Source organism: Diceros bicornis, chromosome 2 (assembly GCF_020826845.1).
Source record: "Diceros bicornis minor isolate mBicDic1 chromosome 2, mDicBic1.mat.cur, whole genome shotgun sequence".
NCBI classification, from domain to species: Eukaryota; Metazoa; Chordata; class Mammalia; order Perissodactyla; family Rhinocerotidae; genus Diceros; species Diceros bicornis.
The window spans coordinates 65257802-65272859 of NC_080741.1; the positions used below are offsets into that span (position 1 = coordinate 65257802).

At 37.3% G+C, this 15058-nt stretch overlaps 1 protein-coding gene across 1 annotated transcript in view; it reads left to right on the forward strand.

Moving 5' to 3' along the window:
• Positions 1-15058, forward strand: part of SLC25A26 (solute carrier family 25 member 26) — a 142476-nt gene that overhangs the window by 31381 nt on the left and 96037 nt on the right. Inside the window, exons 4-5 of the mRNA XM_058562576.1 lie at positions 2647-2751; positions 3902-3949. Of these exons, the coding sequence (XP_058418559.1) occupies positions 2647-2751; positions 3902-3949 (153 nt within the window). The remainder of the gene's footprint in view (positions 1-2646; positions 2752-3901; positions 3950-15058) is intronic.

Consider the following 15058-nt stretch of genomic DNA (forward strand, 5'->3'; position numbering starts at 1 on the left):
GTGTTTAAGGTTTAGAGAAAGAGAAAATAACATATTTTAAGAACTATGTGTGGAATTTAATAAGTAAAAAAATGTCAGGTACGATAGTTTATTTTGGGAAATAAGAATAAGGAGGAAATAGTTTATTTGGAGAATAAAGAGGGAATCTTTTGAGGTTAAGAAGAGAAAGTATGATTGAGGAAAATTAAGAATTATGGAAATCAAGACATAAACAGATATAAAGATTTCTGGTCCAAGTCAAATAAGAAAAATTAGACCCAGGAAGGCTGAGGGAAAGCCGAGAATTCACTTGCAGAGCTGAGGCCACAGTCTAGGTCTGAAGACCCTCAGCCAAAACACTGCTCATTCCCTCTTGGACTTGAGCCCTGAAGGAAAGATCCAGTTCAGATGCAGGAAGCACCCTCCGCTGAGGGGCAGTATGGGCAAAGGGAGGTAGTCACAACAGTGTAAGCATGTGCTGGCGCTCCTGACTCTACCAGTTTTTGTAGCCTCTGGGATCTTCACATATTATCCCATTTCTATCTTAGATGGTCAACCTCTACCTTGCTGTTACCACTTTCCCTCATCCTGTTTGCAAATATTTACCATCCTAGATAAAACAAGACCAAGAACTATTCCTTGGCCCTATGGCCACCTTTAACTACTAACCCATGGCTCCTACCTTCTTAGCGAGCTTCCTGTGGTAGTAGTCTACACTTGTCCTCTCTATCTCTAAATCACTTTTGAATTCACTGTGGGTCTCCTGCCCCAGCCACTCCATTGCAACAATTCTGATGAACACTGTTAACTCTCATATGTGCACTGCTTGAGACTCTTGACCCTTTTGCTCTGCAAATCTCCATTTGAGACTTCTGACCCCCTTAAATATCAAGTAGGGTTCTTGGTTGCTTGCAGTCAAAATTGATCTTGGCTAACCTATGGGAAAAAAGATTATTTTTTGGCAGGTTGGCAGATATGTTTGGTTGCCTTCCCCTTAGACGATAGAATACTGATTTGGTTTGGGTGGCAGTGTCCCTAGCCCTTTGCTAGATCTGCTTATTCTTAGCCTCCTAACAACGGATGGTTATATCATACAATTCTGGCCAATATGAGCAAGTGGATACCTATGGGGAGGCATCTGAGAAAAAGAAGGAGGCCTGTTTTTCTTGCCTTGAACTCAGTTGTGTGACGAGGTGATGCTGGAGGATATAAGAGCCGTCTTTTACTCATGAGGCAGCAAGCCTAAGGATAAAAAGCCAATATACCAAGGCAAAAGGATAGCAAGAGCCTGGTTTGTGCTCCCTTTGTTGAGGTTCTGCACAAAATATTGAACTGCCTATCACCAAAAAACTTATTAGGTCACCTAATTAAATGTCATTTACTGTGTAAGCCACTAGTTGGTGTTTTGCTCTTTTATCCAAAAAAGCTGTTACTTCTGTAATTGACTCTGGACACTGTTTGATGGCTCTTGGGATACATGGAAGACTGGAGAATGAGGTGTGGGAAATAAATGGGAAGGGAAAGCATGGCAAGAACCACAGCCAGGCCTACACCTTAGGAACAGTGTGGTTAGGATGCCGTTGTCTATATATACCACATTTTCTTTATCCATTCATGTGTCGGTGGACACTGAGGTGGTTTCCATGTCTTGGCTACTGTAAATAATGCTGCATTGAACATGGGGGTGCAGATATCTCTTTGACATAATGATTTCATTTCCTTTGGATATATACCAAGAAGTGGAATTGCTGAATCACATGGTAGTTCTATTTTTAATTTTTTGAGGACCCTCTGTACTGTTTTCCATAGTGGTTGTATCAATTTACATCCCCACCGACAGTGCACAAGGGTTCCCTTTTCTCCACATCCTCACCAACACTTGTTATCTTATCTTTTTGATGAGATGACAGCCATAGTAAGAGATGGGGGGTGATTGACCAATTCTTTATTGTTCCAATTTCTGAAAGTAAGTAGGCTACTGAAGGCAGAGTCCTGGAAGTGTGAGTTTGAGGTGGCATACACCTCACCCTGGCTTATCACCAACGGTGATGTTAAAATCATTTGTTGACTCATCAGGAGTGAGTATGGACCAGTCAGGATCTGTGTCAACTTGAATACTGGAGCAGGGTCTGAGAGTGCCTGGAGTTACTCCTCAGTTGTTGCATGGTGGGAAGGTGTGGGGTTGGGAGCTGGTCGAGGCAGGGGGTGGTGAGATGGAAGGTTGGGGGTAACCAGCTGATGATCAGTCTTGCCTCTATCGATATGTGCATTACTTCCAGGAAAGCAAAGGCCCTTTTGGTTCATTCTTTCATCAAATGTTTGAATTGGTTGTCATGTGAACACCAGATACTGTTCTAGGTGTTGGGAGTTCAAAATGAATAAATGTGCTTCTTGCTGTTGAGGGATTTATACATAGATGTGTTTTGAACAATGTGGCAGGAGGTGGGAGGCTCTATATAGGACAACGAAGGAGAGGTTTTGGGCTGATAAAACAATGTATGTCCATTACGGGTCCAAGTGTTTTAGTTCATACAAAACAAACCTTTTGACATCTTGCACTAAGCCTGTACATTATGCCTTTTTTACTGTAATTTTTGCTTATTAAAAAACTTCAATTTTCATGGCAGTTACTTCTTTTTAGGATGTAATTAAATTTCTGTATTTTAGGTTGCCTGCCTGATTCGAGTTCCTACTGAAGTAGTTAAGCAGAGGGCACAAGTATCTGCTTCGTCAAGAACGTTTCATATTTTCTCTAACATCTTATATGAAGAGGTGAGATGTGTTTTTCAGTTCTCTTTGTTCTTTATTGAGAAAGATTTTATAGTGGCTAATATGAATGCTGTGGGTCTCATATCAGGAGTCTTAGAAGAAACCTTAAAGCTAAATTTAATGTCCAATTATAGGAACTTTTTATGCTAAGATTATCTTTGTCTTTCCTTTGTTTTTGAATTTTTATTTTCATTTTTATTTCTTTTTCAAATTTCTAAAAAATGCATATTAAGTGCCACTACTGTACATGTGTCTTACATTGTAATTGCCCTGTCGTTTTTTGGGAAATAGACGTGGAGTAAAGAGCAGATATGTGAAGTGAATTAAGATATTATATTAAAACATCACTACAGAATTTGAGAGCCTGTGGAAGATAACTGTAGTAATGGACTGATTTTAGTGACCGATGTCATAATGTTGATATCAAGATGTAATTCCTCTTTTCCTGGTCAGTTTTAAGCTGTGGGTCAGAAATCGTTCTTGCTGGCCATGTGATTAGGGACCATTGAGCTGCATTCCTTTACAGTCTTTACAGAAGTCTTTTTTTTTTTTTTTATGGAAGTCATTCACATGGAAATTTCAGTGAGTCTGGATTTTAGAAGAATTATTCTTAATGGTTCCTCTGTCACCTTGGTGAGGAGATAATGAGTATTTAATTGTATGAATGAGATCAATCCTGTAGAGGGTCCCTGTTGAATCATGTCTATGGTTAAATAGATACGGCTTGTCCAGAGGTATTTATCACTACTTGATTGAGAGATTATTAATGAATTTATGATGTCTTCTGATTGAAACTATGAAATATAATTCTGTTTTTATATGAAAGGGTAATCGGCATTCTGTATGCATTTGCTTTTGGAAATATATTGATTTAAAGCATCTGAAGTGTTCTTTTCAGGAGAAGAAATATTGACAGCAACTGAAGTTCTGTGTAGTCAGTTTTATTGTTAGAGATGTTCCCATTTTGAAGGAGCTGACCTGAGCTTTGTATATCTTAGGCCAGTTTAGAATCTTTAACCTCTTACGGAACTGTGGTTATAGTGAGCGTTTTAAACCTCAAACTTTAGCACAGGTGAATCTGTTTTGTTTGGAATGTCATTCAGGAATCGCTGCTGTTTTAACTTGCTGAGCCCTTGCCTTTTGTTTGTTTCAGGGCATCCAAGGATTGTATCGAGGCTACAAAAGCACGGTTTTAAGAGAGGTAACTCACTGAGTTTCCAATAATGAACTACAAAAGAATGATGTGCTTTGTCCAGTAAATTTATTTGGAGAAACTGCATTTAAAAAATTAAAAAGAGAGATTATGATCACTTTTTAAAGCACTCTGTTTAGTCTTGTCTTGGTTCCTGCATCTAGTGAATGGGTAGAATGGTTTTGCTGAAAGACCAATCCAGTGGTCAGAGTGGCCCATCCTATAGCTTCGCTGTTATTCTAGCGTGGCTAACTGTCTGTTATAGCTGAAATATTAAGAAATAACTACTAAGGGTAAGATATTAAGTTAATTACTGTAATACAGAGAATTAATGAAAAATTGGTAATGAAAGCAGCACTCTGAGACAAGTGTCTCAAAAGTCTGTATCATGCAGTTAGCTCTTGACTTTCTGATAACAAAGTATGATGAGCTGGACCGGCGTCCTGGCTCTCCAGGTGACCTGCAGTAAGCCGTTTCACCTCTCAGTGCCTTCTGATTCTAAATTCTGTGAGTCAATATGTGGTAAATTTTTTTTCTTTTTTTTTTTTGGTTGATAAAGCAAAAGTGATTTCAGTATATTACTGCAAGAAACATGTTTTAATCTTTGTCTCACATAGAAGAGGCTATTTTGAACTTCAAATTTGAGTTATAGATATGTGAGATATAAGAGAACTTTTTGATTTGGAACATAATTTTTTTTGAGTTTAAATCTTAAGTTTTTTTTCAACTTTATTGAGGTATAATTGGCAAATAAAATTATAAGGTGTTTAAGTGTAAAATGTGATGATTTGATATATGTATACACTGTAAAAAGGATTGGGACATAATTTTTTATTAAAGAAAATACAAATGATAATCTGCAGATGTCTGCTCCATGGCCCTTTTTTCTATTTGGAGTTCCTTGGATGCTAAAACATTTTCATTTATAAAAATGTTTTTAAATTAAAGAAATATTGTCCTAATTAGCAGAATATTGAAATTCTTTGAAATCCCTAATTTTACTCCCCGGTAGTTTTTAAAATTTATTTTGTTTCTTATTATAGATTACAACCTTTATGAAACACCACTGCTACTTGTTATTTAAAGCTTTGATTTCCGTGAGGTAACAACTTTTAGTGTAGTGTGGTATAGTTGGTATAGATCTTTGAAAAACTTCTTTTAAAGGCAAACGGAATGTTTCAAAATTAGTTATTTGTGTGAAGATGACTTCTGCCTTTCAAAAGTATCACTATATCTTCATTCTGTACCTATTTTCTGATTCACTAAACGTGTTATTTACTCTGATTTCACCTGGGTGCAGGAACAAGGGGGAGGCAATAAACCTTTTTTATTTTTCTGAGAGATACTGAATAAATGAATATATTTACGTGCCAGAGAATACTGGTTTTGCATACAAACAGATAAAATACATGGTTACAACTGCATTCTATTCTTTTAAAAATTTGTTTTGACATATGTCACACTAGTAATTAATTTCTAGGCTGCAATTCTTGCAAATAGTGTGACTCTAGTGAGATGACTTTGTTTACTCAAAATGGCAGTGCTTTGTTGGAAATTTAATTGGGGTCTTCTGCATTATGCGTATTCATAAAAGATCCTTCAGAACTGATTTTAGTTGAAATATTGCTTTTGTAGAGATTCTCTGATAGAATGAGAGACGAATTATTGCTGAGTGAAACATAGCTTCTTTTCAAAATGAGAAAAATTACAAGTGATATATTTGCTTTACACAAAATTTTTGCATTATAAATAGTTTCAATTCTTACATTATTTTGACACCAATATCAAATCTTTTTGCCAAGACCTTGTTTGATTGTTTCAATAAGAAAATACATTGAAGCCTTAGTGAGAATCACCAGGAAACTTATACATTTATTCTGTGTGCAGTTTTTTCTTTAGAAAAAATTCCCTAGCAGTAGCCCATTAGAATGAGATTGAAGTTTGAATCCGTGCATTATAAGATAGATTATGTGTGTTGTTTAGATTTTATGAGTGCTGTCACGTTTTTTTACTGCATTTGATGTTTGTGGAGATTGCATGCTAATCCCTAATGTTCTTCTAAATTATTTTAGTTACTGTGAATTTTAGACTGAGTCTAAGCAAGGTCAACAGATTATACTATTTACTTCATCCTTTCAGTATTCATTTTCTACGTGATTTTGGCCAAATTAGATGTGGCCGAGCATTGTGGTGCAGTGGTGTTATTACAGTAAGATGGAAATGGGGAACAAAATCACAGCTGCTTTCATAGCGTGGCTGATTTCAGAGAGTCCATTGTCCTGAAAGTTCTATGGAGAGCAGCCCCCAATCTTGGATGTGAATTAGGAGGACTTCTATAGAGGAAGAAAGCAGAGAAAGGCAAGTTGTTTCAAAAGAGGTAGGAATAAGTTAAGCTCAGCAAATACGTTTTATCCTCAAATTCTACTCAACCATCATTTTAAGAGTGCCTGCTGTGTGTTGAGTACCATGCAGAACATTTCTGCCCTAAAGGATTCATGTTCTGATGGGGAAACAAATATGGGAGTAGACACTTTACAGTTCAGTGTAATGGTGCTGTAATGATGTGTATATACAAGATGCAGCTGGGATTATAGAAGAAGCAGTGCTTGGGTGGTACTCAATTAGTATTTGTTGCATTAATAAAAATGAGTCTTGACTTAATTCTTGAAGGAGTGGCAATTAGAAGTAGTCAAAGAGAGCAGATGTAACAACATGAGCAAAGGCATAAGGGAGTAAAACGTGTGTACCTTGCTTACCTCAGCAAAATTGGGGTTTTCACGCTCATAGAAGAGGCAAGAGTGATTTCCCTCTACCTCAAGCCAAGTGAGGGCACTTCAGGAAAGCACTCAACCAAGTGGGATGTTTACCTGGATGAGAGATTGACCCTCTCACCCCAGCTGCATGTTTGCCAGGGGACTGGAGTGGAACACATGGGAGAAGCCCTTGGAAGAGCCTGACATGTGTCCCCTGGAGTTTGGAGGATAGATTATTGGCGTTTGACTCTTGTCTACACAAATATGAGGCGAGACACTGGTTGGAGTTGCCTCAATGGTAAGATGTTGCTGTTTTGGTAATGGAATAACTCCTGGCTTCTTTTTGGTAGTTAAGTGTAGCCACTAATGAGATTTGAGATAGGTTAGGATTATCTCCTCCTCTCCCCCCAGTTTTGCTACCAGGCTTCAATGAAAACAAGTCCCTCACCAAATTCTATTACACATGCAGTCAAAGTCAAACAGTCAAGCAGGCCAAAACACATCATTCAACCTGTTCTGTAAGTTCATTGAAGCCTCAATCTGTCCCTTTATTTATTTATTTATTTTTAATTTATTTTATTTTTTCCCCAAAGCCCCAGCAGATAGTTGTATGTCATAGCTGCACATCCTTCTAGTTGCTGTATGTGGGATGCGGCCTCAGCATGGCTGGACAAGCGATGCGTCGGTGCGCACCCGGGAACCGAACCCGGGCCGCCAGCAGCAGAGCGTGCGCACTTAACTGCTAAGCCACAGGGCCAGCCCTCAATCTGTCCCTTTAGGTGCAAAAATCACTACACTGATTGAAAAGTTCACTTGCACGTGGACACGGAAGCTTTCCAAACTTGGTTACCCTTATTGTGTATTTCAGGCAGTGAGAATTCCCCCAATGTAGTGGCTGGAAACAGGAACCTTTAGGAATCAGGCCTTAAGGATCATCCTTCAAAGTCTCTTTCCCAGCTCTGTTGTCTGCCTACTCAGTTCCTTTTGCCCCAAACTCTTCATTTGTATGTTTTTCCAGAGACGCTCTATCCTAGGTGTTCTGCATCTTGTTTTTTTTTTAACCAAAATATTTTAGAGATCATTTTCTATCACTTCATAAAGAGCACCCTCTCTTTTTTATGATTGCATAGTACTCTACGAATGAGCCATTGTTTATTTAACTAGATCCTCATTGGTGGACATTATAAATGTGCTGCAATAAATAATATTGTTCCTATGTCATTTTGTACATGGTTGAGGATGTTTCTAGGTTACATGCCAAAAAGTGGAATTAATTGGTTAGAGATGTATGGACATTTGTGATTTTGATACTTATCACCAAATTGCCCTTCATGGAAGTACCAGTTGACACTTTTGACAATGGTGTAGGAGCTCTCTGTTTTCCCCTGCCTCATGAATGGTGCTAGCAATCTAAGAGGTGATCTCACTGTAGTTTAACTACAGTGGGCCTATTAATGTATATTTGAGAACCATTTTATTCCTTTACTGTGAACTGATTATTTGAATTATGTTAAAATTATTGTGAGAATTAAACGAAGAGATCCATGTGAAATGCTTTCTACAGAGCCTGTCACATAGTATGTGTTCAAGAAATGTTAACTATGATTATTAGTATTCTTGGTAACTGAAAAGATTTTTGACAGGAAATGACATCTAAGGGTGAAATGCAATTCTGCCCCTTACCAGTTGTCTGCCTCTTGGCAAGTTACGTAACCTCTCTGAGCCCCAGTTTGCCCATCTGTGCTAGGAACGTTGCATAGACTGTTCTCCCTGAAATCCCACAGCATTCTTATGAAGGAGGAAGTACAGCATTATGGTCTGCTGGGAAACTCAGAAATGAAGAAATCTGCCTCTAGGTTGTTAGGTTCTCGAACAGGGATGCAACCTTGATCTCAGGTCTGCATTTAAATGTGTGAATGTCGTGTCATGATGATGAGTAACAATAGTTGTATTTGAACTAGAGGGCAGTTAACTGTTATTACTTGTAAAACTTCTCAGCTACAATCTGAGCATGTTTTATCTAAATGTCTTGTGGAGAGGAATTGTTTATTCAGTTAACAAATTGCAACCTGCAACTGATTTTATGTTCACTGGCTACTTCTGTAGGAAAAACAACATATTGGTTATAATAATGTAAAGTTACCCTAATTGATGGTAAGCTGATCAAAATTACTAATGTAAATGGGTTGGAAAATTTTTATGATTATTCTCTTTTGGGTCAGATTGATAATTTACTGGAATTTCCCAAATAAGATTACTCATTTAGAGGAAGGCTTTATTACTGAGCTTACAACACTTGAATGTTTTCCATTGAAAAATGTCTTGAAGTAGCTATCTCTAGAACTTGTATTACTTACTGTCCTTAAGCCTGTCTACTGTTTCCTGCTTTCATGATAGTAAAAAAAGAAAAAAAAAGTTAGTGCTATCTGATAAGAAAGAATATTTTCTCCTTGTATCAATCAGTGCTGCCTGTCTGTCTCTGTGTGTGTTTGTATGAAATTGTTTTCTTTGATTTACCTCTTCCTTTCGCTTTTGGTTTGTCTTTACATTTCATTGCTGTCTAGCTACATATAATTATGTCTTGTCTTCTGAAATAGCATGTAAGTTCCTCTTGAAAACAGCTGTTGGATTTTTACCTTTTCGTAGCATGCACAGGCTTTAGCATAATGCCTTCCACAAAGTCAGCACTCAGTAAATTTTTTTTATTCGTTTAAGTGTGATTATTTTTTGTTCAGATGCTACTAGACACCATGACCATTTCAGAATACTCAGGGAGCTCTAAGGGGACTTGGAATTATGCAGGGTGGTGCCTCAGCCTTTTGATACACTGCATTCTAAGGTCTTTGCATTAGATAGGTGATGAAATACCAATGAGTATCCAGTCACACGCTGAATAACGACGTTTAGGTCAACGATGGACCACATATACGAAGGTGGTTTCGTAAGATTAGTACCATATAGCCTAGATGTGTAGTAGGCTATAGCGTGTAGGTTTGTGTAAGTACACTCTGATGTTCACACAGTGACGAAATTGCTTAACAACGAATTTCTCAGAACTTATCCCTGTCGTTAAGTGATGCATGACTGTATAACTTTCTCAGATTTCAGTCTTCTTAAACCTTGAAAAAAAAAGTTATTGGAAGACTGGCTTAATTAGAAAAATAATAAGCTCTGTAATTAATTCCATTATTTTTCACATCTTAGTAATTCCCCTGAAAGGGAAAAAAGTGATTATAAATTTTTCCAAACTTTTATTGTGAAATTGTTTTTCCATTAAAATCAAATGCAAACATATTGAACCCTATTTTAATCCTCCATAATTCATTTTATTAACTATGACCAAATAGAACATCTGTTAAAATTCCATAATGTTAGCTTCATGGGAAAAGAAAAAAATCCGTTTGCTCTTGGAATTTGTCCATTGTTTTATTGTTCAGGCTTTCAGTAAATGTGTAATGAGACATTCTTATTAATGGGAATATTAAACAAATGAAAATGAAATGTCCCCTTTAATCACAGAGGTTTATGAAATGAGTCACTTAATTGCGTTTACATTATTAAACTTCGCCGTAGAGATGGTCTATGATGAATGAACAATATTCATTTAATTCATTCCTTAATTCAAGAACCTAAATTATTACTCCTCAAATATGGATTTTAGCCTATAGTTTTTCATCATCTCTTAAATAAACAAACATTTTTAGAAAGAATACTTTAGTGGAATTAATGTAGAAAAATTACTTCAGCCCTTTTGTGCATATTTTCTCATGTTTTGTTTACATGAAACCAGCTGCTATTTACTTTTCTCATTCTTTGGACGAATTTCATTTTCACTGTACAGTTTTGAAAAGGCTACATATGTCCATTGTTGCATGCTGGTCTTGTTATCCTGAAGGGACACCAGTTCTTGTGTATATGGTTTACTGGGATGTAAATGCAATAACGTGACTCTTCAGTATAAACACATAAGAAAGCTGTTGGAGAAAGGTGAGAATTGTCTCTTAATTCTTTATTTTAAACATTAACATCATAAACCATAATGTTGAAATAGGCTCTTTGTTATTCCTTTCATCCCATGTGAAATATCCTCTTCCTTTATCTTTGTGTGTCAGTTTTGGTTGCATCTAGGCTGCAAATAACAGAAAATCTGACTACAATGGCTGTACCAAATAAAGTGTTTTTTTTCCCTTCTGTAACAAGAAATCTGGAGATGATCTGTCTAAGGCTGGTGTATTGGTTAAATGAGGGCATCCAGGATCCAAGCTCTTTGTTTCTGCTCGGCTAACGTTAATGTGCTGGCTGTTTTACTCATGGTCACAAAATGGCTGCTGCACTTTTAGGCATCATGGCCATTTTACATATGAAGAAGGGGGAAGGGCAGGAGGCAGTACTAGTCTTATCTGTTACTCTGTTTAACTGGAAAACAAATTTTCTTGAGTCTGGTGTCTTAGTGCCTTCCTGAGTTGCATGGGGATTGAGAAATTGAGTATGTATGTAGCTTTTTAGTGTGGTCAGCGAAGGTGTGCCAGGAGGGACTTGGGACTATTGTTACTGAGTCACCCTACAGTGTTTGCCATAACCTGTCTGTGCAAGTCCTTTTAGCTCAAGTTCCATCCCTTCAGAAAGGAAACCATTACATGCACCTCTAGCTTCAGCCCATACTTGGGTACTCTGTTGTTAACATCCTTGAGCACTTGTCTGGACCACAATTTTTGGACATTTAATTCTACTTTGGAAACGGTAATATCTGTTCTTATTCTTTTTCTTCCACCTTTGTTCTTTTGGGGCACCATTGTGGAAGCTCTTCCTTAAAAATCATTTGGTGGTCTCTCGGTAATTATTATCTTGAAGGCATGAGTTTGCTTTAAAGTTACTTATTTGGGGCTGGCCCCGTGGCTTAGTGGTTAAGTGCGCGCGCTCCGCTGCTGGCGGCCCGGGATTCGGATCCCGGGCGCGCACCGAGGCACTGCTTCTCCGGCCATGCTGAGGCCGCATCCCACATACAGCAACTAGCAGGATGTGCAACTATGACATACGACTATCTACTGGGGCTTTGGGGGAAAAATAAATAAATAAAATTATAAAGTTACTTATTTGTTTATACAGTTTTGATTTTAAAGATCTCAGAATTCCTGTATTGATATATGTAGACACTTTGCTTAAAAAATAAGTAAATCACAATAGAAATAATAGCTAATGTTTACTAAATACTTACAAGGTTCCAGTCACTGTGCTAAGTTCTTTACATGCATTATTTCGTATAATCCTCACAGCAGCCCAAAACAGGATCCCTACTTTATGGAAACTGACGCTTAGTGAGGTTGTGGTTTGCCCAAAGTCTCACATCCAGTAAGGGAAAGAACCAAGGACTCCAGGCCCATGATCTTAACCTCTATGGGGAACTGTATTTTTGCATTTTATGTGCAGATAAATATTTTTTGGGAGGAAAATATATACTTAATAGCCCTTATATCTTTCTTCAGTCTTTAAACTTTTAAGTAGGCATTAGTGCCAGGAGTTTGGGGGAAACAGCAACTGGAAGTCTACATGACTTTAAAAGAAAAGGTAATAAGAAGATATAAACAGACATAGAGAATGTGCTTTGATAGAGATGTTCACGACGAACAGTGGCTTGTAAGTGCACATTATTCCACATATTTGCATGATTTGCTCTTCTCATGCAGATGTTACTTCACATACTCCTTCTCTGAGGGGTCTCCTGTGACCACTCTAGCTAAAATAGACCTGCCCCAACCCCGATGACTTACTTGTTACCCTAGCATGCACCATTATCTGAAATTATCTTAATTTCCTGTTTACAAACTTATTACCTGCCTCTTTTCCCCTACTAGAATATACACATTACTATGAGGTGGCTACTGTTTGTTTTGTTCCCTACTACTAATCCAACACCTAAAAGAATGCTTGACACACAGTGCACTCAGAAAATATCTAATGAACAAACCAATGACTTAATCATAGTTGCTTCCCAGAAGTACACTAGTTTTAAGTACTCCAGCAGATGCTCAGGGTAAGATGATTTGGCAAGAATTATGGAGTCCTCACTTAATTTGCAGGTAAGTTAGTGTTTTTTTTTGCCATTTAAACTTTCTGTACTTCCAATGAAGTTAATTTCTCCCTTGTCTTTTCGTATCATATTTCCTGGTATTCTTGTGCCTTCCACATATAAGCCCTTATTTTAATTTCATCATTTCTAGTTTTAAGGGTTGTTCCTATGAGTATTTTATATATGTAAAACACTTTTTGAAATGACATACGAAGATAATAACTCATTATTGAAGAAAATCCTTCATCAGATATATGCAAGTTATGTACAATGAACACTGTGTGGGTCCAAAGTTACTCTTGAGATTCTCAGTACTGTATACTATCTTATTGGACCATCTCATAAGCACCATCTTCTAAGAAGCGTTAAGAAAGAAACTATAGGGCCGGCCCCGTGGCTTAGCGGTTAAGTGCACGCGCGCTCCGCTACTGGTGGCCCAGGTTCAGATCCCGGGCACGCACCGATGTACCGCTTCTCCGGCCATGCTGAGGCTGCATCCCACATACAGCAACTAGAAGGATGTGCAACTATGACATACAGCTATCTACTGGGGCTTTGGGGGAAAAAAAGGAGGAGGATTGGCAATAGATGTTAGCTCAGAACCGGTCTTCCTCGGCGAAAAGAGGAGGATTAGCATGGATGCTAGCTCAGGGCTGATCTTCCTCACAAAAAAAAAAAAAAGAAAGAAAGAAACTATATGTATTAAAACCAAGTTAGAAGGAAAAATCTAGAATTTTTGTATATAATTCAAGTATTGTGATTGAAGGGAATCATTTAAAGGAACTACTATTGAAAATAATGATCTGAATTTGACTACCTACTTGCAGATTACCTTGGGATCATATAATGATAATAGTTAGAATTTGAATTCTGATCATGTACTTTATATTAATCTTTTTTTACAGCTCAGTAAGCTGAGGCTTGGAAAAGTTAGGTGATACTGGTAGTATGTGGCAGGACTAGAAGTGGAGGCCAAGCCTGTGTGATTCCAAAGCCTGTGCTTCTTGTTAAACCTCGCTTCCTGCTCATGTCTTGCAGATCAATTCACTGCTCATTCCTCTTGGAATTTTTGAGTAAATTTTAGGTAAATAAAATGGTAGCATATCTGTAAGACTTGAAACAAATCTGTTAACTTGAAGTGGAGCACATTTTCTGAGTGTTAGAGAATTCTAAAAGATAGAAATGGAACCATCTATATAGGCAGAACACAATGAGATGCTTCTAAATTAGGCATTAATATTGATTTCAACATCCTCCTTCATCCAGCTTTTGTTATGGTTGCTTAAAAATGCTTTGACTGATTTTAGACTCTGTCCTCTTTCTTCCCTGGGCTGAGAAACAGCACAATAGGTGGGACAAAGTGTATAATCTTTGGCATTGAAATGGTTTTGGTTCTTAGATAGGTGATTAGTATATAAATTATTGACTAGTGGAGAAGCAGAAATTGGTGAGAGAGAAGGATATTTCTTTTCCTTTTTGAAAATGCTCTGCTTTTTGTAATTGAACTTGTGGATGCAAAAAGTTGTGTTATAGAATAACACACTAGAGGGCACACAATGCCTATGTTTTAGATGGTGGTAGAAACTTCAGTATACGTGAACCTGACAGCTCTTGAGTTGATTGCGTGGCACCTTTAAAAATGGTTCAAATTAAAAAATGAAAATCCAAGCATAATAGTGTTTTCCAATCCAATGTTCCTGAATAAACAAATTTGTTTTACCTTTTGATACAAGTATGCACAGAAATTTATTTATTTGGATTCTAATTTTTTAAACTTTATCATAGAAAAATTAAAAAATACACAAAAAGATTAGTAAAATGAATCCCTGTGGGCCCATCAGTCAGCTTCAACAGTGATCAACTCTTGGCCAGTATTGTTTCATCTGTAACCAGACTCATTTTCCCCACAAAATAATATAATTATTTTGAAGCAATTATCAGATATTATCTTATTTCATGCAGAACTACTTCATCCTGCATCTCTGAAAGATAAGAACTGGCAAATAGATTTAACTTATTAAAAATGAATGTCACAGTCTCAAAGTATTTCCCCCAAGCTATTTATTAATTACAAGGAGAAAAATAGTAATTTCACTGTTGGAAACACTGGCAGACACTACCTCATTCAAGTGATCAAGGTTAACATCACTGGTAATAAAATGTATCGACATCGTACTCCCCCAGTATGACGCACCAGGAAGGACACCATATCACTTCTTTGGTCGTCTTGCCAAAAAATGTATAACCTCAATTTGATCGTGAGAAAACATCAGACAAACCCAAATTGAGAGACATTTT